The sequence below is a fragment of the Melanotaenia boesemani genome, chromosome 8 (assembly GCF_017639745.1).
Source record: "Melanotaenia boesemani isolate fMelBoe1 chromosome 8, fMelBoe1.pri, whole genome shotgun sequence".
Taxonomy (NCBI): domain Eukaryota; kingdom Metazoa; phylum Chordata; class Actinopteri; order Atheriniformes; family Melanotaeniidae; genus Melanotaenia; species Melanotaenia boesemani.
Genome location: NC_055689.1, coordinates 9569100 through 9594635, shown reverse-complemented (window position 1 = coordinate 9594635; position 25536 = coordinate 9569100). Strand labels below are relative to the sequence as shown.

At 37.4% G+C, this 25536-nt stretch overlaps 2 protein-coding genes across 5 annotated transcripts in view; one reads left to right on the top strand and one right to left on the bottom strand.

The window, feature by feature from the left end:
* LOC121644296 (abl interactor 1-like) overlaps positions 1-7085 on the top strand; it is a 26144-nt gene extending 19059 nt beyond the window's left edge. For 2 of the 4 annotated variants that reach the window (XM_041992158.1, XM_041992157.1), the window contains 4 exons: positions 57-272; positions 1851-1937; positions 4533-4718; positions 4816-7085. In XM_041992158.1, coding sequence (XP_041848092.1) covers positions 57-272; positions 1851-1937; positions 4533-4718; positions 4816-4991 — 665 coding nt within the window. In that variant the 3' untranslated portion in view covers positions 4992-7085. The remainder of the gene's footprint in view (positions 1-56; positions 273-1850; positions 1938-4532; positions 4719-4815) is intronic. The other 2 variants (XM_041992160.1, XM_041992159.1) reach the window with 1 other exon arrangement.
* LOC121644297 (amyloid beta A4 precursor protein-binding family B member 1-interacting protein-like) lies at positions 5790-25536 on the bottom strand. The gene is made up of 13 exons (XM_041992161.1): positions 25505-25536; positions 21405-21464; positions 19156-19240; positions 15504-15703; positions 15352-15420; positions 15115-15274; positions 14896-15017; positions 14704-14778; positions 14480-14623; positions 11138-11248; positions 9292-9390; positions 9115-9199; positions 5790-9000 (listed from the first exon to the last, which is right to left on the bottom strand). Exons 2-13 carry the CDS (start codon positions 21462-21464, stop codon positions 8861-8863), a joined length of 1350 nt encoding a protein of 449 aa, XP_041848095.1. The 5' UTR covers positions 25505-25536; the 3' UTR covers positions 5790-8860.

The following is a 25536-nucleotide window of genomic DNA, read 5'->3' as shown; positions in this document are numbered from 1 at the left end:
TATTGATATTTGAAGTGACAATATAATCCTAAAAATGGCTTCCCGTGCTTCAACAGTGGCTGCATCCTCAGCCTCGGTGCCCCAGGGCCCCGGTTTGGGTCCCATCCCCATGTCCCAGTTCGGCACCATCTCCCGCCAAATTTCCCGTCACAACTCCTCCACCACCTCCTCGTCCTCCATGGTGTCGGCCACCGGCACCTACCGCCGTGCACCCTCTGTATCTTCCCAGCAGCCTCACATCAACGGGGGCCCAGTGTTCCAACAGAACTCAGGTGAGAAACTACAAACAGGAAAAGTTAGACTTGCAAACAAAAACAACCTCTTTCAACACAATAGAGGAGAAATTTACTTTGATTTTATTACATAGAAACAGATTTTATGCCCATTGAAAATGAGTGGGTTAGCCTTCATAAAGGGAGGGGACCATAATCACTGAAGTCTGGTCGAGTGTGTCAGAGTACAGGGCTCCACAGGTCGCACAAAAGAGCAGCCTTACACTAAGCATATAAAATGTACAAAAGAAAACCAAAAACTACTAAAACATCACAACTTCCCTCTGGGATAAATGAAGTATTTTTCATTTCATCAAGTCCAGGTAGAAAATTCCTTATGGAGGGAAATTTTCCAGATGCAGCATAGCCTCATGATCCATTTCAGCTAGCATTAAAGTTCGTTTTTATTAAAGCAATGCCCTTTTTCTACTGTATTAAAGTGTATTAAAATGTGATGCTGAGAGCAACGCTGGGAAAATTGGGGTGGGCCTACATTCTTTGCCGGTGCACCCAAATTAAAAAGTTAGGTGCATCAGTGCAACCAATGAAAAACGTTAGTCTGGAGCCCTGAGGATCATTGTTATTTCAGTCATCTGGAGGAAGCTTCATATTCAGGAGAAGGAGGAATTCAGGGTAAAAAGGAAACACAAACAAGGTGAAATCCAGGACTTATTCATAAGTTCTGTCAGAGGAGTAGGATTTATTTCAGCTGGTGCGACTCGGAGCAATTCTCCTCTAATGGCTCCCGTCTGAAAGTACGGCCATCTTTCTTGGCACAGAGCAAAGAAGGAGGAGGCGGTCTGTTAGCTGGGACATCTAACAGTATCTACGGTGTCTTCTGGTGCAGCTGTATTGAACTAAAAGCATCTATTGGATTTGCAGCTGCTTGCGTTACATGGGGGGAGGTGGGGGGTGTTTATCTCACAGGGTCAGAGCTGTGGATGGATGTGACTCAGTGCTGACAAGCACGCCTGAGGAATAAGGCTTTACTCCCCAGTGAGATTGCAGACGTCCTTCCATTATGTGTGATTTATGAGTCAGACCTGGTGTGTGATGTGTTTGACATCACGTCTGTGAGTGAGGATAGCTGTCTTTATGTTTGCCCGTCCATTTATCTTTGACCATGTAGCTAAAAGCAGGAATAAAGGTGTAACAGAACTAGAAATCCCAGCAAATGATTAAATTGCAAATTCACATTCAGATGCTGCTTGGGTAAAATCCTCCTTTTTTGCCAGCTGAGCTGATGCCTCTGCCATGTTTTTGGATCTGTGTAGTGTTTTGCTGTTCTTTCACTGTATCTGAAGCCTTCTGCTAGTTAGAGCCTTGCTTTTGATACAAACCAGATGGAGTTGAAATGCCTTCCATGCCAGATTTAAAAAGAGATTCAGCATAAAAATCTGATTTGATTGTGTTAATGAGCTACTCAGCATCTTGTTTGCATTATTTTGTGTGCTCACAAGCTTTTTGTGCTTTTTTTTTTATTATCTTGACTTTCCATCTCTGTGACATTCTTGCCGCCTGCCGTCGCTCTCTCTCTCTCTGCTGCTTCCTCTGCTTGCCTGGGTGTTGCCACTCCAGTGGCTGTGGCGCCTCCGCCTCCTCCCATGGTCCAGCTGACCCCACAGATCCCTCTGACTGGCTTTGTGGCCCGAATGCAGGAGAGCAGTAAGTAAAACATCACCATCTAAAGATGCAGACTTGCTAATAAGGGATTTAGATGCCTTTACTGTTACATTTAGAAGCTTTCTGTCATATCAGTGAGGAAATATGGCTGCATGTGTGGCGACACACAGCTCTGAAATCATCCCCACACACTGCAACTTGCTTTGCTCAGCTACAATCAGAATACCCTTTAAAAAAAAAAAAACTCTGTATGTGATGTTGAGGGAGAAGCATCCTCAGATATCTGTCTGTTGCTATGGTTACGAATCACTGAAAGCCTACATCCTCTTCTCTGTGTCCACTGAGGAAAGAAAATGTGACCTGATGGCTTGTCCTGATTCACCACCAACAATACTGGAAAACTGGAACAATAAAATTCACCATACGTTGGGAATTAATCTTAAAAACCAATTTTATTTGAATTACTTGAAATATTGGAAATATTTACAGAAACTTTTTTTTTTTTTTTTTTTTTTTTTTTTTTAGCATCTGTTGTGTTGGAAGTTACTTTTTCTAAGAAAAGCACATGGAAACGACTCCTTCTACATTTTAGCAGCAGCAGGATACAACTTAATTATACAGCAGGACATTGTGTATTCCTAGAGTGTATTTTATAACCAAAACGTTTGCCAACAATTTACTTAAACTGCGACTAAATGCTGTTTATACAGAGGGTAAAGGATTAGACTAATAAAAACGAGGGCAGTTACTCTTTTATAGTGAAGCTTTTTCAGCTTAAACAGCTCTGAAATCAAGTTGTTGGCCTTGTGGAAAAAAAGTTATGTAAGCAGATTGAAACTGAAGAGTTGCATTCATTTCAGTCTGCTGGTGCTTTAGGGCCTGTTCTTTAATTTAAGAGCAGACTCGTGAATTAAATAAAAGACGAGCAGTTTCTCTTTAATCATTGGATGCTTAGCCTACAGGAGGACTCGCTCCAACTAGACACTTGTAGCACATGATAAACTTTGGTTAAAATTTGAGTGTCATTACTGAGTCAAGCTGAAAATCACACTCATCCACCCATTACCTCATGTTCACATGAAGTATGGTCATATGCAAGGAAGGTACACCCTCTAAACTCCGAACACGGCCATTATTGGGTCTGCATGTTGGGGAAATACAACCAAAGAAGAACACCTGTTGCTTGACAGTGTCATTCTCTATTTAAAAAATTAATAGATAAAAAAGCCAAGCTTTAGCTCTCATACAGATGGCCTCCAGAGGAGTTTATGTTCCACTCAATGACCGCAAGGTGCCCAGGTCCTGTGTTCGAAAACCCATATCATCACACCTCCACCACCGTGCTTGACAGTTGGTCTGAGGTATTTATGTTGATATGCAGATTAAACCAAAGTGGGGATGTTTGAGAAGCCAGACTTCTCCATACATCCCACCTTTAGTTTAACTTGTCCAAAGAACAATTTCCCAGAATTCCTGTCACTTATTCACATGAAATATGATCTTTCTCCTGAAACTCTTCCAAAAAACACCATACCTGTTCAGCCATTTAACATTAAACATGCTAACTGAAGCCTGTAAAGTCTGAGATGTACAGTAACTCCTTGGATTTTTGTAGTTTCTCTGAGCATCGCAGAACCTGACTGCTTGTTGAGAAATATTTAAGCTTTTCAATCATTAATCTTTCTCTCTGTCGAGTGATGGACTCCAGACTCCAAATGACCTGATAACCCTTCACAGGTTGATGACGAGCAACAATTGCTTCATTACTGATGTCTTTCCTTCTTCAGTGTAATATGTCTGAGGTTGTATTTACCACAAAGTACAACCCGTTAAAGACCACATGATCTTTTATTATGCTCTGAAGTGCAAAATAATAAAATTTAATGACTTTTATTTTTCACTAAGGTTTAAAATCACAAAGCATTTAGCTAATTACTAAAAGAGGAATTTCTTAACACGCCTCTGAGGTTATTAAGCATAATTACATTCTGTAACCTGAAAATATAGAAAATGCTGCAACTTTCAATGGTATTTTTTATTCTTGGTTCTCCTACCTTTTCTTTGGGTTTCAGTCTGGTGGCAGATTAAGTGAAGAATACTAGCAGTAGTTAACTGTAATTATTGTGTGCTTGTCATTGTGCACTGTGGGATGATGTCCTCTTGTTTCAAACAAGTTTGAGGAGTCATGTGTTGAAAATATTGACAAGTTATTTTATTCCAGTAAGTTAAAATCTTCCGTATTGTTTTTACCGGGTGATTTCAGAACAATAAATAAATAAATTAAACAAAAGGCAGTTTATTTGTATAGCACATTTCATGTACAGGACCAATCAATGTGCTTTACATAAAACAAAGGCATTACAGATATTTAGAAATAGTAAAAGGCATCAACACATAATCACAATAAAATAATAAATTACATTAAAATGATTAGAAGCAAGATAAGTTAAAAATAAATAAATAGCTCCATAGAGCTGGTTTTAAAGCAGCATGTATAGCTAAATGACTTGAAATGAATTAAAACAATATTAATAAACAGTTGAAATGTTTATAAACTAAATGTGTTTACACGGAGCCTTCTAGAAGATGCTGATGCTGTCACACTGATAATAGTAATAATTCTCCTCCACGTTCCAGTAACAGACAGCCCCGCCCCACCTCCTCCGCCTCCCCCAGAGGACATGGGTGTGTTTGAGGAGCCCGCTCCCCCTCCACCTCCTCCACCTGTGGACTATGAGGAAGATGAAGCTGCTGTGGTTCACTACAGTGATCCCTACGCCGATGGAGACCCCCACTGGGCCCCAAAGGCTTATTTAGAGAAAGGTCAGTACCAGAGAGAAACAGACCAGGAGGCTGATAATGAATTCATTTAGACTTTCGCTCGTTAAACTCTCATTTTCTTCCATCTCCTGTCTCCCAGTTGTGGCCATCTATGACTACACAAAGGATAAGGAGGATGAGCTGTCCTTCATGGAGGGGGCCATCATCTACATCATCAAGAAGAATGACGACGGCTGGTTCGAAGGCGTCTGCAACGGCGTCACCGGACTCTTCCCGGGAAACTACGTCGAGTCAATCATGCACTATGCTGACTAAAACATGAAATTTAAAAAAATAAAAGAAAGTCCCACACATTACGGCGCTCGGTTTCAACCACAGGAAAAGATGTACATCAGTATTTAGCTCCCGTTTGGAGCAAAGTGCCATGTTGAGTTTATAAATTATTTTCTTGTAGGCTTGTGCTTGCATCAGTTTTGGTCAGATTAAAACAAAAATTGCACAAAAGAAGGAGGGAGTAGAAAGTTTGGAAGTCCGAGGTCTGCTAGTTTACACTGGAGCTAAAGGGAGGAGGCCGAGGCCTTCTAGTTTTTTCCAACGGCTGTCAAATCTTTGGCACTTTTGCCTCACAAGAAATCTAACTCAGATGTTTGACAGCACAAACGAAATACATACGTAGTGCGAGCTAAATGCAGTAGATCCATTCAGAAGAATTAGAAAAGGGAGTGTGGTGCTGTTGAGGTGAAACACTACACCTCCTACTCATTTATGTCCACTGTAGACCATCAGACCGACTCTTTCCTCTTCAGAAATATCATCTTACCTTATCTGGAAGGTTTAAATCAACAGAGGAGGAAAAGACAACCTGGAGATGAGTATTTGCTATGCTGTGTGTCAGTGGTTAAAAAGGGAGGGAGTGTACAGGATGCATCACAAAAAACAACAACAAAAAAGAAAACAGTCTTGTATCTGGTGGAGTTTCATTCTGTTCTCTAATGTATATATAAACTGTAACGTGAGCGGCTGCCAGTACAGTTCATTCGTCAGTGTGTTTCACCAGTGTTTCCGTCGGCGTCAGTGGAGGTGGTGCCAAGACAGGATGTTTTTCCTTTTTTTAAATTTGGATTACATTTACTTGAATGTTAATTTAATCATCGGTCACAGTGCCATTTTTAACTTGATCCAGGCAAAGTGATTGTGTATAAGCATTTATTTTTTTATATCTTTAAGTCACAACTGTATCATTTGATCATGGTCAGTGTACGTAGTGATGCTGTCCAGCTACTGTAGCAGAGCTGTGAGACGTGGACGGACTACTGCAGCGTGTCTTCATGTTTGTTTTCCACTGTGTGTAGCTGCACTGATTAGTTAACAACTGTGATTTGATCGCAACGTCAAGAGTTGCATCCTCAGAAGTATTGACCAACATTCACGACTTGTCTGTTCTGTAAGTGGTTGCTGGTGTGGTGCTTTACATTGGTGCTCAACAACCAGAATCACCAACCCAAACAACCTCAAACAACCTTATTTTGAACCAGAAGGTGAACATTGATCATTGTGATTGTAAAACACTTCAGCCGAATCTGTATTGTAGTGAATGTAAGGCGACTCGGCGGTAATGTGCCACAGCTAGAACAGGTCGGTGACACCTTTAAGAGGGTGAAGTTCAATCCTGAGGTCTTAATAAGGGCAGTTTACAAGATAAATTTCATGCCCTTATAAAAATAATTGTTGGAGAAAGTAAAAGTGAAGCTGATCCCTGTATCAGAGTACATGTATGTAATGCATCACATAAACATTATCATGTATACATCTTAGATAATTGGCATTTAATTTAAGAAGGAGGCACAGAAGTAACATATTTAGCTCTCTAACCAGAAGAGACGTCTTCATGTTGACAGTATTCATTCAGCCTCTGCATGAACGTATATAATGTATAAAATATTAGAGAATAAGTCGCCGCTGCATCCCATTCTTGATTGTATTTTTTCCATCATGTCAATGTTTTTCCCGAAAAACCAACTTTTTCTACCTAACGTATTTCTAGCTTTGCATTCAACTTCTTTTTATGTCCGAGACTGCTGAGGAAGAGTCGCTAGCAGTTTGTATGTAAGGGATTTATTTATACTCCTTTCATAGAGAAATCATGAGACGACCACTGACGTGCAGAAATTTGTAATGTTTACCACTTAACATGTAGCATTTCCATGGCATCACAGGACGAGGCGCCTTTCTTTAATGTGTTTTCTTATGATCAAATGTGAAATAAAGGGAAAAAAGAACAAAAACATCTGTAATCTAAATGTTCATGGGAACAGAATCTGATGTTTGTCCTCCTCAGTTTGTAAATAGGATGTGCTCATTGAAATTTATGTACAGTCTTTTTGTAATAAACAGCTCATTGAAACAGTTGATGAAAGTCTGTTTGTTCAAAGCATAATACAAATAAATATCAATATCAAGGATTATGCCAATAAATAACCTATAAAATAAGCTCTTTGTATGATTACAACTATATTATATTACTAGAGCTAAATTGGCTAAATCCAGACACAGTGTCTACTGTTTTTAATCTATCGTATAGTCCTTACCTGGTCTTAAAATGATATAAATACAACCTTAGGTCAACATCAAAATGTGACACATTACAGTGTATTACAACTCATTTAAATAAAAGCTAACATGCTGAAGAAACACATTCTCACTGCTTCTATAGGAATTCAGAGGCTAAGTGGCAGCTGTGTGCTGTTAATCAAGCACACTTTATTCATTGCTCATCTGTGTGAGCAGAAGTTTTGGTAGTTTGCTGGCCTGGGCTATTCAGGTTGTTAACAAAATGCCAAGGAGGAAAGACATCAGCATTAGAACTTAGAGAAGTAAATGTTTCTGCCTATGTTAAGGTTTATATGATCATTTTCCAACTATTTAAAGTCTATCATTAATTAATAATTATTTATTATCACTAATAATTAATTTAGTTGAAAGTATAAATGATGCTTCAGAAAGAAAGGGGGAAAAAAAAGTTGTGAGGTGCGGTTTCCAAGACTCAGGACACTGCTGGGCAATGACGAATCCAGAAATGTACATAATAAACTTCACTGTGCCATTAAAACAAGTCAGAGGTATGGAGTTTTAAAAGTGGAAAATTGTGTAGTGCAACTTCAAAGCTCATGGCAGTACAATTAAAAAAAGACTGAACATGTATAGGTTGCATGTAAGGGTTGCAAGAGAAAGACTCTTCATCATTCTACAGAGAGGAAGATTTTTCACACAAAACATTCAACATTCAAGATAGCTGCCATTTTTCCAGAAGTGGACATCCCAGAAAATTCACCCCAAGGTCAGACAGTGCAGATAAACTGCAAAAAAGGGAGGGTTCAATATGGAACCAAACCAGACAAGACTCTGACACAGCCCATTGATAAATTTTAAAGTTTAGTAGAGCAAAACCACCTTCCTGATTTAGTTTAGATTGGTGATGTTCTAAAATTATTAACAGCCTTGTAATTTCATATTAACGGTATGACTACTGAGCCTAACTGCCTTAAAAAGACTGAGCTGTAACACGTAAACTGACTGAAAGAGATAAATGAAGCTAAGCAGTGCAACTATTTTAACTGCATTGATCTTACCAGCGATACTAATTAGAAGGGGTTTCCTAAACTCAATGAGGAAATAGAAAAAGGACTAAAAAAATGTAGATTGTTTGAAAGGGTTACAAGAGAAAGACTCTTCCTTCTATAAAGAACATGGTAACACAGCTTCGTTTACAAAGTTGTAACTAAATAAATCACAAGACACTTTAAATAATGTCCTTTGGACAAGTGAGACCAAAGTGGAGATGTTTGATCATAAATCGCAGCAGCACATTTGGTGAAAACCAGACACAGACTGTCAAGCACGGTGGTGGAGGACTGATGGTTTGGGCTTGTTTTGCAGCCACACGACCTGGAGATGTTGCACTCACTGAGTGGATCATAAACTCCTGAGTTCATCTGTCTGACAACTAAAATGTGACTTTTGTTGATCTAAGGTTGTATTTATCTGGTTCTGAGAGGAGGTAAAGACAAAATTTTTATTTCTTTTATGCTGATACAAAAAACCTTAGGAAGAAAGAGAAAGAAAGAGAGAGCGAGAGAGAGAGAGAGAGAGAGAGTGTCCCTTATTTTTCCACATGGCTTTATGTCTCAAACATTTTTATGTTCTGGAGGAGGAGGAGGGATGAAGTCAGGTGGTGGCTCATGTGGGTAGTCATCAATATTTGTGGACTTTGGTGGAGAAGAGCCAGGGTGCGGTCTGGCCAGAGGGGTGTGACCATTGGATCTGTCTATATGGATAAAAATATTGCTGACATCAGCTCGCTGGTTACTTTATATGAAACAACTGTTCAATCACACGGCAACTTGCCATGCACTTCTTAGCCTCTCATGTGCAGACTTACCTTTATGTGCTGCAGAAAGAAGAGTTTGCAAAGTGCTCATTCTCTGCACTGCATCTCGATAGTTCTCGTACAGCTGTGTGCCATACTAAAACACACACAGAGGACACACCTGTTTGCCTCAATGCTGGTAATATCCACATTCTGATGGGTTTCATTACACACAGTGATGAATCTGACCTTGCCTATTCTGATGGAGTTGACCCAAAGCAACAGTGTGTGTTCGTCATCACAGCAAAGGAACCTGATGTGGGGAGACTCCTTCTGGATGCAGGGATGCTGAGACAACAACAAAGACAGAAACAAGGCAGAAATTAAAGGGACATTACTATAATTTTGTGTGCAGGACTTATTCTTTTTAAAAGAATAGCCCAGACTGTGGAGATATGCTAAATTATTATTTTTTTAAGGTAAGGATCAAGGCCGACAACCCTCTCCTACACTCCCACTCAACACTCTTCTTCCCGTAATGCCAATTATGCACTTCTACAAATAACCAGCAGAGGGCAGAACATACCAAGGTTCAAGGTTAGCTTTATTATCCCCAGTATGGCAATTAGTTTTGCAGCCAGCAGCAAATGACAACCAGATGACAATAAACAGTTAAGACTAAAAAAATAAATAAATATAAAAAAATTACCTAGCCTTATTTAAAACCCCAATGGCCACACAGAGAAAATAATTTTTAAATGTTTGTTCTTGCTCGTGGCATCACAAATCTGCAACCAAAAGGAAGCAACATAAAGTAGCCATGAAGGGGATGGCTCAGGTCTGCCAGAACAGAACGAGCCTTCTGATCTTCAAAACGTCGTCCAGGTTGTCCAGCGGGGATCCTACAGCCTTGCTGCAAAGCTTGACAATACTCTGGAGTTGATTTGTTTTTGGCTTAGAAGCCAGTACCAGCTCACAAAAGAAAAGATGAGCACAGGTTCAATAAAACACAAGGAAAACATTCTTAAAATGTACGATGAGCATCAAAGTAAGGAAGTTTGCAATAAAAGAACAATCTCTAATGTGCTTTCTTGCACACAGCATCCACTTGTGTCACAAATGTGAGCGTATCATCAATCAGAGTGTCTAAGTACTTATATTGATGAACCACCTCAACTGACTGGTTTTTGACAACCAAAGGAGATATGACAACAGGATTTTTCCCAAAATCTATAATAATCTCTTGTTTTGGCAACGCTAATGTCAAGAAAAGAAGACACACCACTGACTGAAGTCATGAACCACAGGGCCATTGTCAAAATGAAATTATTAATGAAATTATAACAGTCATCAGCAAATTTCACAATGTGATGCTTATTCATTGACTGCGACAAGAATTTGTACAAACAAAACAAACAGAACAAACAAAAGCACCAAGCAGTGGTTGCGTTGCGGACTTTAAAACAGTAATTAGCTGTAAAGTAGTAGAGAAGCATGCAGAGTAGTAATACTAATGACAAACATAGTCACTATTCGGCATGCATGTTTCAAATCTGTTCAAACTTTCTAAGTTGAGAAGAACTCAAATTTTTCATTTTGGAAAATAGGATTTCACTCTTTGCAAATGAGACTTTTTACATCTTCTAAGAATTAAATTTGTTTTAACCTGTTGCAGTGTCAGATTGAAGCTGTGGGCTCTTGGCTCTGGTCTGCTATGGAGAACCAAATAAGAGCCATACAGCAAGTTTTGAAACTTTCTTGACAAGTCAGTGAAATCAGCTGCTGTCTAGGCTTCCTGGATCACTATTTATGTTTCCAAAATGTGGAAACTTCGGCAGCGCAGAGGCTGGAGAACAGGGGGTAAATAAATAAATAATAATAAAAAAAACATATAAATGTGTTTGACAGATGTGTGAAAGGCCTTCAATTTATCTGGAGAAAAAACTTGATAATTTCCAAAAGACGAAACAAAAAAAAAAAAAAAAAAAAAGGACTCACCCCATCTCACCACATGAGCACATTATTAAACCTTATATAGATTTAGATGCAGATAACCTGCTCTTTGATGCATTCCCCTCCTTAAACTATGGCTGACCTTCAATAAGAAGCAGAAGTTGGTGGGAGCTCTGAATTTCTGTTTGTAGTTGCTGGTGGTGTAAACGTTGACTTTTCCTAAGCGCGTAAAACAGACCAGATCAGTGGAAGACTAGAACAGAAAAGAAAAGAGGATTTTATTACAATGACAGAAATACTGGAAAAACAGTATGCATTAGAACTGTAAAAAATTATTAAAAGTAATTTAAATCTAAATATAATGATCAATTTCTGAGTCATTTTGAAAATATTCACAAATGCAAACACTCTATTAATAAACAGACAAAAGTAGTTGAATGCAGGTCATTTTCAGTCTTAAAACTGAGGACACATGGAAACAAACGTTCAAGTTGGATTTGATAAACAATGGAGCAAATTTTGTGACATTTCTTCCTTTTAAGAGTCATTCTATAAAATGGCTGCCATTTCCACTTTGTAATTTCAAAAAATTTCATCAGGGGAAAAATTTTTTTTAAGAAATCCACAATATAAAAGATAGGTTAAACCTAAAAAAACATATTTTCCCATCACAGGTATAAAATATAAAAACATATATTACCTGTAATATTAATATTATTATATATTTATTTAAACCCATGGAGTCATTCTTGTACCGCCACTGTCATGGACAATATGCACACAATGACCAATAATATGAAATAATTTCTAAAAATCGTGTGTTTTCCTACTAGTAAATTGTTCTTTATTAGATATTAATATTTTAAAATATAATTTAAGTTTAAAGCAGCTTCACAGGTGTATGCTTCATAAATACCACCCCTTCACAATGAAAAATGTGACGGGGTGGTAAATTTCAACATTAAATGGCTGCCAGTTCACTGCATGGTAAACTAGCTGACTCAGCATATCTGATTTCAATCTGAAATATCATTTTATTTCCATTAATAGTGTTTTTTCTTAAAAAAATTAAAGTTTTCCTGATCTATTTTGCATGACGGGGTAGCAACATTAAGCTTGATGGACCCCATCCAACCTATAAAAACATCAAATAAACAATATAAAATAATGTGGGGAACTTGCCTGCTTTTGAACTTAGCTCATACAGAGGCTCACATGATGTCATTTCCTGTTTGTGATGCCATCTAAAATAAGAGTATATATTTTTTTATAGACAAAGTAAGTGTGACAGGGTGGTAAGTCAAACTAAGGGATTGTAATTTTTTTTTTAACAAAAATAATATTTATTCTTTTAATAAATATAGTTCATAGTATCAATGAAATCCATTTCATCCCGAAAACAATAAAAGTTTGATCTATTTAATTTATTTTTTTATATGTTACATGCAAATAAAAATGCAGATTAAAAATGATGAAAAATGGTATATTTTTCTTTTAAAATCAGTATGTGATTAAGAACGTGTAACAGCTTGAAATACAGCTTTTGAAATACAGCTTTTGAAATACAGTGGGACACATTTTTACAGATCTTTAATCTCATTAAATGTTGTGGACTCAAATGGCACCCGTTTCATAGAATGACCCATAAACATCTTTACACATACTTGCACATATGTTCACACATTTGATCTCACATACATGACCGTGTGGGTGCAAACTAAAAAAAGTCTAACTTCGTGAAAGTAAAGATGACGAGAAGGTGATGTTTGCTATGACTTTGTTTTGTTTTCCATTCTTTGTTATCTGCTGAAAACTTCTACCATTTTGCCCACCTTCTTTCAAACTATGCCAACAACAGAAAGTCTTTATATTTACACACCAGTAATTTTTAGCCTTTTTTTCATTTCCATTTTTTTCAAGGATCTAAATTGATCCTGTCTGCTTTATTCATATAAACCCAAATCTCTATTTGCTGATGTTTTCATTCGAAAAAGATAGAAACTCCACAGCTAAAGCTAAAAGATAATGAAGCTAGCTTAGTAGAATGAAGAAAAATCTCCATATCAGCCACATAGCTTATTGTATGCTAGCTTATTACATAATTAGCAAACAAAAACAAAACTATATATATATATACATATATATATATATATATATATATGTATATATGTAAGGGATAATGCCCAATGAGGTGGCCATTATCATAAATTAATGGATGACGAGTTGGACGGTTCACGCCTCCGCGTCGTCCATTAATTTATGATAATGGAGACCTCATTGGGCATTATTCCTTTCATATAGTCTAACTTGATTTCATTTGACAAACACTTAAAAAAATGTTTACTTAAGATGATTCAGCAGTTAGCTTATTCCACAGCAAGCAAAAAATGTAGCATCAAGTTAGTTGTGCAGAATTAAGAAAAAAAAAATCTGCATATCAGTCACAGTAACGCTTATTGTACGCTAACATGTCATTTTATTTTATCTGAAAAAGGAAAAATATTCACAACTTGAAAAACCTGATATTATTTGGTCCACACTTAAATAATTACAAATGTGTTTTTAATGTGATGATTCAACAGTTAGCTTCAAGTTAACTGTGCAAAATGAAGAAATATAAGTATATCAGCAACAAGATAAGCTGTCATCTATGTAACGTCTGAATGTAGTTTGTGTGTAAAAAAACTAATATAAGGACACATTAAACTTATAAAGCAAATTTTTGTGTGATAATTTCTTAGTTTCATCTAAAATCTGTCAACAACATAAGCAACATGATATGGTGTGAAACAATTATTTGTTTTTTGATCAACACAGCATTGTTTATTAAGCAATCTACACTAAAGTACTATGGTTTCTTTTCCTGTAACCTTTGCTTATAGCCAGCAAGCTGTTCTGCTGTTGGCTATAGCCCTGAGTGCGCTGTGAAGAGTTAGCAAACAGTTCAGAGAATGCTAGCTTATTTTTTAATATATTGCCAACAAATGTTTTGTTTTAGTTTATGTTTTTTTTTATTTTTCAGTTAAATTAAATTAAATTAAATTCAATTCAATTCAGTTCAATTCAATTTATTTCAATTTATAGTGTCAATTCACAACAATGCCCTGACAAGGCACTTTTATAGTCTTATTTAATCAAATTCATAATTGTCCAGTTATAATCCAGTTAAAACAAATCCAATACATAATCACCATTAGGGAAACCAACAAATTGTATTAAATCTTTCATCCTAAACACATATTGCAGCATATTTATTTAAGAATTATCCAATATAATATTAATGTTTGGCAACTAAAATATATCACTGATTACTGACATTATATTCATTAAATTTACATGACAAATCTTCATTTGTATCTTCAGCCAAGGAGTAAAAGTTACTGAAGGGACCTGAACTTGATTAGCACTATCAGCCACCTGTTTGTAGAGCAACATCTTTTTGTTTTTGCGTGATCATACTAATCATTCTTTGATTTTTCCATACCTTTGTTTTTCCTTTGGGCACATAATAAATGCCCGAGGCTCTAAGCACAAAGAAGCGAGGTTTCCAAACCTTCTTCCCATCTTCTTTTAGGTACAGTGTGCCTTCAAGGTCAGGAACAATCACAGTTAAACCTCCAAAATTCTCCTGCAGCATTAGAAGATGAAACAGAACTAAGAAAGAAGGAATCCACATAGTGGTTGCATCCCCATATTACTGTAACTGACCTTTATTAGGAGCTCTTTGTTCTGGCTTTTTATCTCACTCATGCTGTCTTTTTCCTTTTTACGCATGTAAAAAATCTTCACATTGTAAAAAATAAATAAATAAAGAAAATATAAGAAAGCACAATTTAAACTGATCAAAAGCACATCATGCAATCAAACTTTGGAATAAGTAGGACTTCTATCTTTACTCACTTGAGGCTCTGTGAACATCATGTACTTTTGGGGTTTTGACACAAAATGGATTTTGTTTTCACTGCGGCGAGTCCAAGCAGACAGAGATTCCACTAAATTTTCATGATCCTCAAAGCCTCTTTCTGAAATTAAGTAAACAAATACTTTGTGGTCAGTTTCTAGGCATGATTTGAATTAAGGGGTGTGTGTGTGTGTGTGTGTGTTTTATAGTAATCTCACCAATCTGCAGCTCAGGGTTGCTCTCACACAGACTCCAGTCTATGCTGAAGTCACAGTGCGTTTTCTCAAACAACTTGTCCAAAACCTGTCGAACCGTCTGCCTCTCATCCACCATCAGAGTCTTGGAGCTGTTGTCAGTCAGCAGCACCTTCACTATCAACTAACAGAAAAGGCATGTTTGGCTCCTTAAACTGTTAATGAATGGTGGAGTAAGACTAATATAACTAATGTCTTTACCTTCCTCACTTTGGCTTCTTTCAGTTTCTCCAGAGCAAGTTTAATTTTTTCTCCCTTTGTTTGGGGTTCCTTTTGAAAATTAATAAATATTTTAATTTCTAAATAAATGACAACTACATCCCTGTGATTGTGGCTGATTTTAAGCGTCTTACCCTGTTTATCCCCCTGGATGACTCTGCCGTGGGTGTAGGAAGTATAACCGCTGGCTCAGACGTCATGACGGCTGGTGAGGTTTGATTATTTGTTTGGCTGCTGCTTTCATCATTCATAGAGGATTCTTGTGAAGTTAATTTAGATTCCAGGTCGGCCACCAAAACATCCAGGTCATGGTCCTCCAGGTCATTAAGTGACTCTGTGAGGAGGTAAGGTGGGAGTCTAAGTTAGAAAGTTAGAGAAAGTTAATAGATTTAAACCCTCAACTAGAAAGAAAATTTTCTCAGAAAGGAGAAATAGAAACATTTGTTAAGCCATTGCTACAGAGATGTTGTGGTATAGGTTACGTGTCATTGCTCTTCCACTTTCAGCTTCAACAGATGATGTGAAAAAGATTCAACTGATAAAAATTGTAGAGTTTAATATAATTTCAAACCATGTACCAAAAACATCCCCCTGTCCACTAGCTAATGTTATTTCTAAGCTCTTCAACACATACACATATAAACGGCCTTCAAAGTAAGAGAAGATAATGCAGAAGTACAATAAAAGCATCCAAACAAAGTTCAGGATATTTTTATTTAAAAACCAAAACAAAACACTGTTCCTGCTGAAATGATCAGACATAAGCTGGTCTGAGTCGGTGCAGAATTTGCAAAAATAAATATTGACTTGACATATATGAAGTGAAAAGCCAGTCTCTTCTCATTTTTTTAAAAACTTGCAAACAAACCAACAACTTACAGATCAAAGGAAATTATTCTTCTACTTTTAGTCATTTACATTTGGCTCATTTTGCCCTGTATAAGTTAACTACTATAACCGCTATACTACTACTGTCACTCCCATGTGCTTCTTCTTTTTACAGCCTGATAGAAATGAGTGGTAACATGACAATAAAAATGCAAAGCTGTTCTCAGTTGCTTCAACAGGGCTCCTATTACTCCTGAACCTAAATGGTCTGGAGTCTAGAGAAACTGACTCGTATTCCGACTCAAAATAGTTGTCTTTATGCACCTACATAAAGACTACTAGAAAGTGAAGTTTGTGAGTGACACCCTGTCACCGGAAAGATAATAAACAAGGATAATTTACATTAGAAAGAAATAAAGGATGATAATTAAAGAGTAACACTCCAAAGGTAGAACAAGATGTAGAAAATTAACACTAGCAGATGGAAGCAGGCTGGCCTATCCATACACCTTACGGGAGAGCCATGAAGATCTTCCAGGACTGCCGACAGTGGACTGGTCAGACATCTAAATGTACCTAATTGAAACTCCATGTGTGTACAGCAAAGAGAAACTCAAAGCATATAAATTGCTGGATGCTTACAACTATGTCATAAATGGCCACGTTCAGACACTCAGATCGATGAAAAGACACAGCTGTTTACTGTGATCACAGGAGTTCAAACACAACCAGAAGACAAGTTAAAACAAGCCTGCTGACAATGTTAGAACTGATTTCTTAGCTCGGGACACATCCTTATATAGCCCATCCCCCTGGGAACAATGGTCCCTCTTGGCTTCTGGTGCTGGACCCCTGGAGTGAGTTCCATGTTGACCGACCACAGAAAAAGGTAATAAAGTCCTTTGATGTGTTCACTCGCAGGGGGGCACTAAAGATAACAGTTCTGGAAAAACAGTCCTGATTACAATCTTTAATGACTAGCTGGGTCTTCACAGACGGTCACAATGTCATCAGTACAAGATTTTTCCATCACACGTTCAAATAATAAAATACATCAACTTCCGTCCCGACCTTTGTGTGCTGTGGTCTGAAGTTTGAACCATGGGGCCGGGCCCTAAATGTGGCATGGTTGTTGGTCTGAGTATTTCAGGAACTGCTGATCTACTGGGATTTTCACACACAACCATCTCTATGATTAAAATGTCTTGTTGATGTTATAGTTTAGAGGGGAATGGGCCGACTGGTTGGAGAGAATAGAAAAGCAACAGGAACTCATATAAAGTATGCAGAATAGCGTTTCTGAACACACAACAGTTCCAGCTTTGGTAGGTGGTGGGGGTGTAATGACGTGGGGGGTATTTCCTGCCACAGTTGGGCTCCTTAGCAGCATTGTTTAAAAACCACAGCTGCCTGAGTAGCTATCATGTCAATATGGACCAAACACTGTTGAATCTATGCCATGAAGAATTATAGCTGTTCTGAAGGCGAAAGGGGTCCAATAAAGTGACCGGTCAATGTTCTTCATTAAATTACAATATCGATTGATTTTATGGTTCTTTTAGTAGTTTATAAATGTCTTAATGGTCTTGGGCCCCCTTATTTATCCGACTTGCTTTTAAATTATGAACCCTCGCGGACCCTGAGGTCCTCTGGTACTGGCCTTTTAGTTGTTCCAAGGGTGAGGACCAAGACATATGGCGAGGCCTCTTTCCATTGTTACGGCCCTCGTTTGTGGAACAGTCTGCCGGATGGCCTCAGGGCTGCAGAGAACGTTGATGTTTTTAAAAAGAGGCTTAAGACCTACCTTTTTAGCTTGGCTTTCAACTAAATTTATTTGATCTTAATTTATTTTAGATTATTTTATTTTCATGTTATTTTATTTTCATTTTTCTCAACTGTACTATTTATTTACTTATTTATTTATTCATTCATTTACTTATTTATTTATTCATTCTTAAGCTGTTCTTATTGTTTCTTAAGGTTGTTTAATTTTAATTTTAACTTTTTTCCTCGTGGGGATCCTCCATGCCGGGGGGTTTTGCCTGCTTGGTCTGGGGGCTGCTGTCGTGGTGATTGCACCTATTCGGGGTGGCTGGGACCCTGCACTGCGGCCTTTTGGCTGTGGTGTGGGCCCCGGTCTGTCCTGATGGGGGTGGTTGCCGCTGTTTGACATGGGTGGACTGGCCCCTGGTGTGGATGGATCCCCATGACACTGATATTGTTTCCTCACAGCAGCATCAGGCCAGATGCTTTTCACTTTTAGTATTTTTAATAACATTCAGTTCAAGACAGAAATAAGAGAATCATGTTTGTATAGAATGGGGAGGGAAGGCTGCTTGGTGTGTGTGTGTGTGTGTGTGTGTGTGTGTGTGTGTGTGTGTGTGTGTGTGTGTGTGTGTGTGTGCGTGTGTATGCGTGCAGCTGTGTGAAATATTTTGGTGAGTGTTTCTATTGTTATGTATTCCTACTTTGTTTTGTTTTATATGCATAAATGTTTTTAATCATGTGAAGCACTTTGTGTTGCCTGTGGCATGAAAGGTGCTTTATAAATAAAGTTTGATTTGATTTGATTTTGATTTGAATATGTCTGTAAATCAAACCCAAAAACAACCTGGATCCCAGTTTTGATCTATTCTATTTAGTTTGTCTTATTTTTATAAGGGTGCCTTTGTTTTTTTTTTTGTTGTTTGTTTTTTGGCACAGCTGTCTATAATCCTCCTTTTTCCTAAACAGATGAATCGCACTTATTTTCTACAGGTTACTGTGACTTTCTGGCATAAGAAAAATCAGACAACTCTATCTTTCACCAGGGATCTTTTCTCTTTAAAAGTCTGCTGCATATTTCCTCCAACCCCTCTGCATCCCAGTTTCTGCCTCGTCTGTCTCGTGGTTCTTTAAGACTAATCTACTGTGATCTGCTTCTGATGAGAGAAATATCCGAACTGATCGAGTACTCACCGTTCAGGTCGATGAAACTGACGGAGAAGGCACTGCCTTGTGAGGCAGCTGCCACTTCTGAGCTGTTGACTGCAAATGTTAGACTCTGCAGGGAAGAAAAGTAACAGAAAATCCAAGCATGAACAGAATCTTTCCTACAGATAAACACTGAGATGTTGTGAAGAATCAAATGTAATCCAGGCATTAGGTTCTGTTTGTGAGCGTTTGCAAGAACCGAAACAATCTGCACTTATGTGTTAGTTCATTAAGAATCCATCCAAGGATCCATCACATTCTGGAAACAGAGCAGACTGTGAATCTAAACTCAAAGTAATGTCAGTCAGCATGCATTTCATCCCTGTTTACATGTATCTAAGAACACGTCAACATGCTGGAGCTGCTGCTTTAATGATACCCCTTTATCCTGGGATCCAAAACTCCCCTTGATTTGCCTCTAACCCAAGGGCAGTAATGAGAAGAAAGGACCCAATCAAGCCCATAACAGATCCTTTTGTTTCTCTGTGCTTTAATCAAAATGCTTTTCTTGCTAACTCAAGTCAGTGGAGTGGTATCTGTTACTTTCTAAAGACAGTCATATAAAGCTGCTGCAGTATGTTTGCTGAAATGTTGAATATTTATTGATCCCATTCTTATGGGATGCAGAAATTGGAAATAAACAACAATAAAAAATATGCCTCAGGCTGATTAAGCGGGAGGTAGGAGTGTAATGTTTTTCTTGGCAAGCTTCAGGTATGTGAAGAGCTGCTTATATGTTATCAAAAAGAATCCACAGGCTGCGGTCCAGTCCAGGCACTTTTCATAATCTGCAAGATGTTCAGTTTAAACAACCAAAAGACTGCCAGATGTAATCAGATAACATCCAGTTAAACAAAGCAGGCATCCAATGATTTGTATGATGCACTTCTTGTGACTTGTTTCCATTTCAGCTGTGTTTATGTGAACAACCAGCACAGACGAAGACTGAATTTGAAGACTGAATCTTCTGGTTTGGTGAACTTTCTAATAACCGCTACAGGATACTTCATAGATGTCAGTAATGTGGCTCTAAGGAAAGTAAAATTGAAGGTTTGGTTCTGAAGATATTTGGAAAAAATGCTCACACAGATTTCTGAACTTTTCTATGGACTTCAGTGAATTGCCATGTTTTCCTTGGCTTCTCAATTATCTGGCTTTCAAGATAATCACTTACAGGTGAAGTATCACAGTTTATTCTTTTGTAGGCAAATCGTTTCAATAATTTTGTACCCAAATGTTTCTAATTATGCTGCATCCTTGCATGTAATTGAATAAAGCTCCCTTTCCTATTTAGTTAACCTTTATTCACCAATATTTACTTTACAAACTTTTAAAAGCACAAGGCAACACAAAGTTGTGATGCTTTCATATTTGATGAGGAAAATGTGGTGCGGTGCATAACCATGATAATATCAGACTGCACTACCCTGGTTATAAATATAGGTTCTAAAATATTTGGTTTGAGACTCTAAAATAGGGTTAAGCTTTTTCCTGTTTTTATGTCTACAAATAGAAATTTATTCTAATAGTTATGTGGACATGTTAAAGCTCAATATACAGAACGTATCTGTCTGTTTTTGGCAGAACAGATTGTTTTTGAGTTCAGGAATAAAATAATACTTTGATGTTTTTGTTGCTTTTTGTGCTTTGATATGAATGGAAACCATTGTGTTAAATCATCATGTGATATTGTCTCATATCAACTGTTGGATCTTGATTTGAATCAAGTTGAAAGAATTTGTGATATCTGCAAAAGTGAATAAATACAATATTGTTCAATGATCAAACTTGTGATTTACATCTTGAATATAAACCATACATGCATGGTGACACTAGAATATCTGGATTTTGTCTGCAAGGGACAATATTACAACAGGATCTTTAAATGTTAAACCAAATTTCAAGCAGGGCATTATAGGTGTTATAAAAATTAAAATAGGCAGCTACATTGCTTCTTTCTCAGATGTTGGACGACTATTAACATTAAATAATTAAAAGTCTGTTCTTTTTAAAGCATTCGGTCCTAGAAGTTGAGAGTGTCTACTAAAGCTCAAATCCCATTGGCCCAGAGCACAAGAAGAGAGGTCACATGGAAGGCTGGAGGTGTGTTCTGCAGTTCTTCACAATGACTTCAAAAATATTTAAGTAGACCTTGTGTTTGCAGAGATAAACTCAATTCATTATGGGAATGTAAGAACAGACACAGGGCTCAAAGGATTAAAAAAAAAACTCACCTGAGAGAGATTATCCATCTCTCCGAGCAGGTCACTAAACAAGGCATCGATGTCGTCCATCTGCCAACAGCAGCACAAGAAACTTAGATTTTTAAGTTTTCAGGGCAAAATATATGTATCAGAACTAAAAATCAAAAGAAGCATCAGGAACTTAAAGATCCTCCTGCAATCTCATTTCACTTTGTGTTCAGTTTCACGAGTCCTTTGCTTCAGTTCTGTTTTCTGAAAAACACATCAACTACAATTTGAATGTAATTGTCACAGCTGCTGAAGATGACAGACAATATACAAAAAAAAAAGAAGAGATATGTCATCGCTGTTTTTAAATATATTCCATCTCTCATACGATGCTCTGAGTGACAGCTTAAAACACTTTCCAGGCCTGGAACTAACCCAAGCTGCGGTGGTGAAGTGGTGAATTCACTTATGCTTCAACGTAATTCTATCATATTCTTTGCCCTGAACTGAAAGTCTCTGATAAAAATTTTCATTGTGATCAAAGATTTTCATCAAACTAAATTTCATGAAACTCTGCATCTTGGTTTGAACATATGGAAGCAGCAGCTTCGGGAACAAAAAAACATCAAACACTAAGTCTTTCATGTGGATTGGCTTAAAAAGAAGACAGAAGAATGAGCTCTCTGCTTTAGATAAGTGTCAGACCATTGCTATGAGTGGTTGCAATAATAATATTTTGTAAAAGTAGAATAGTTTCATAGAAACCAAAGGGAGTAAATATATACAGGAAACAGCAAATGTTGAGGGTGTGAATGGAGATAAGATTAGCATGCCTTTCTTGTAATGACTGCACTTTTGGCAGTGACTAATTTGAACAATTGACCTTGTCTTGACTTTTTGTTAAATAGATAATTCATTATATTTTCCCTCAGAATTTTATTTTAATTTCGTTTATTTATTAATTGGTTACATGGTGGAACTGTATATTTATTCAAGAGAGACATTTTCATATAAGTAATCATTATATTTTACTTGGAAATGGAGAAGTATATATTTTAATTCATTTTCTGTATCCCATCAAGTTAAGATGTTTCTGCAGTTCCTGCATTTTGTTTTCTTCTCTGTGGAAGCTGCAGAAGTTTCCCCTTGAGTGACCCTGAAACACCTAAAACACAACTAAAGTTGAGTCAGTTGTGTGTGTTTAGGTGTGTGTCTCTTTAAGCTCAGCTTCCTGTTCCTTATTTAAACTTGATCAGGTGTATGATGTTTTTTGCCTCTTGTGGGGTCTGATCCAACCATTGAATGTGAATGTTATCAGTCCTTTAAACAGAGGATCAGCTGGCTGTTTTGCACAAAGTCTGAGTCCTACATCAGACTGTTGTTTTGCAGTGAGGAAAACAGTGGTCTAGTTTTGTTGCTTTGTTATTTGACTATTTTGTTTTGAGCATTACCAGAGAAAACCAAAGTTATCTACCAATCCAGCATATGAGGTTGTTATGTGGTGTATTATCAAGTGAGCATATTCAGTAGGATAAAAATCAGTAATTATGATACATAGGAGTGTGTATTTAAAGACTGGTGTTAGCACAAACTGTGGCTGCATTTCACTCAAACTCTTTAAAACTGGACAACAGAAGATGGAAAATCGTTGCCTGGTTCGATGAGTCTCCATTGCAACTGCTACATTCAGATGTAGGCTCATTTTGGTGGAAATAAAAAAGAAATCCATCCTGACTTGTATCAACAGTTCAGACTGCTGGTGGTGTAATGGTGTAGGGGTTGTTTTCTTGTCACACTTTGGACCCCTTAAAGCCAACATGGCATAGTTTAACCACCACAGCCTGCCTAAGCATCGTTACTAACCATGTCCATCCCATTAGCATCTTCTGATGGCTAATTCGAACGGGATAATGCACCAGCTACATTTTAAACACACTTATGATTATTGAGACTTTTGGAAGATTTTCTATCCAACAGCTTAAAACACTGCTGCCATCAGTCCGCTGTAAGTAGAGTACTGACATTTGATCCCTTTTACGGTGACTTGACAGTTGCATCTTACATAGCTTGTGCATATAAAGGGGGTATGAACATATAAGTTAATACTTGTACCTACTCCTTCCACAAGAGAAGGAAATTTAAATGTATAAATATTGTAAATGTTGGGAAATGTTGGAAAGAAAACATCAAATACTTCATTTAACTACTAGAAGATAACTGCTTAGATTACACTTATATTACATCAGTTTTTCTTCATTAAATTGCTTACAGAGCACCTGCTCTATGAAACTTTGACACAACGTAAACATAAAATGAAAAGACATTCAGTAGTAAAGGAGAGCAACACTTTAAAGCAACACTACATTCATTTCTAACCTTAAAATTCTGTGCTTCTGACTAGTTGTAAGTAGGGCTGCAACAATTAGTTGACGTTGTCAACAATAGCCGACAATAAAAATAGAAAGTATGTCTGCAATGCTCGAATATTTAAAGAGGAGGCACGTCAAACTTACATAACAACCTTATGCAAGATTTCAAAGCTGAAAGTGAAAGAAGAACCATTTAATAATTATGAGATACATAATCCAACTTGTGGACTAGTCGTTTTAATAGTCGATGACTAATCGGCCATCAGAATAGTCATTAGTTGCAGCCCTAGATGTAAGGGCACACTGACATTCATTATGCACATCCCTGGAGATATCGTTGCCCTGCGGCATCCTGAGGCTGAAAGACCAGACTTCGCACCTTGTATTCCAGCCCAGAAAACCCCCTGACAGCTAAGTTATGCTTTTTGGCACCATGCCACATGACAGCAACTGGATATCAAGACATTGATCATTTTGTCTGCATATCATGGCTAATTCAGCAAAGAAACCCATGAGGACAGTATTGGAGAAAGCATGGAAAAGAGACAGAAAGTGAGAGAGCAAGAGACAGGACAAGAGTCAACATTGGACTGGTGTTACATACAGAGCTCAAAGAAGAGACAGGATGCAAGACAGATATCTTCGTTTGGGGTGAATAAGCCAAATAAGGGTTCTTCAAAATCATGCAACACACAAACATTTAACAATTAACATTCTAACAGACAGACAGTTTCTAAATAATGGAAAACTTGCCACTCTTTGCCAGCTTGACAAATCTTTTTATTGTTGCTGACATCATAATTAGATTATAATTAGATAGATTTGTTGTTTTTATCAAAGCAAAACAAAGTTAATGTGCAAAAACACAAAAAAATAGTTTGAAAATACAGATTTAAATTTTTATTGCATAAAAAAATACCCATCTTCTATGGAAATGGGATTTATATGAATACACATGCAGCCTCATGTGTAGGGAGTGAGGACACTCTGTGCTGTTTGCTCCCATGCTGTTTACGCCGAACTTAAACAGACCATCCATTGCAGTGTAATGTTGTAAAAGGGGAAGAGTGGGTTGGATTGTTGTGGGCTGAGTATTGTTTCCATATGAAAGCGAAATATGTGAATCGTGCAAGTGAACTCTACCTTTCTGGCCTCACAGGATCCCTGCCTTACACATGTGAAAATCACTCCTAACTTCTGTCTAAAGCTTTAGCTCACACATTTTTTGCCAGAATTAATCAGTGATTTGCAGTTATTTGGCTTGTTCTGGTCAAATCTGGCGTTACAAAAATCACATTTTTAAACTCTAAGCTATCAGTTCTTGCACATAAAAAAAAAACAAACAGGCATGACAGGCAGCCTAACAAGAGGGTGAACCAAAGCCTGGGCTAAAAAAAAACAAAAAAACAAAAAAGAAGAAAAAAGTGATGTACTTATGCATGAAAGGAATCACAGTACATCGCTTGCTGACAGTGAATCGACATGTTTTCTCTGTTTTTGTGGTGGAGAACTTCTTACTGCTTTGTAGCCTAATTAGTTACACATCCATGTATTGGCTGCTGTGAGAAAACATATGTTTATCTTAGACAAAACTGATGCCACTCTACAAGTATTTAACGCTTAGAGGACTCTAACAGAAAGGAGGAATATACAGTAGAAGACCAAATTAATCTTATACATCATGCACATCTAACAAGAAGCTGTGACCAGTCCCTGAATCATTCTGCAACGTTAGAACAAGCCAGAAAGAATATTAATGTTGCCTCTACTTACCTCTTCTGTCTAGTTGACACATATGAGCATCA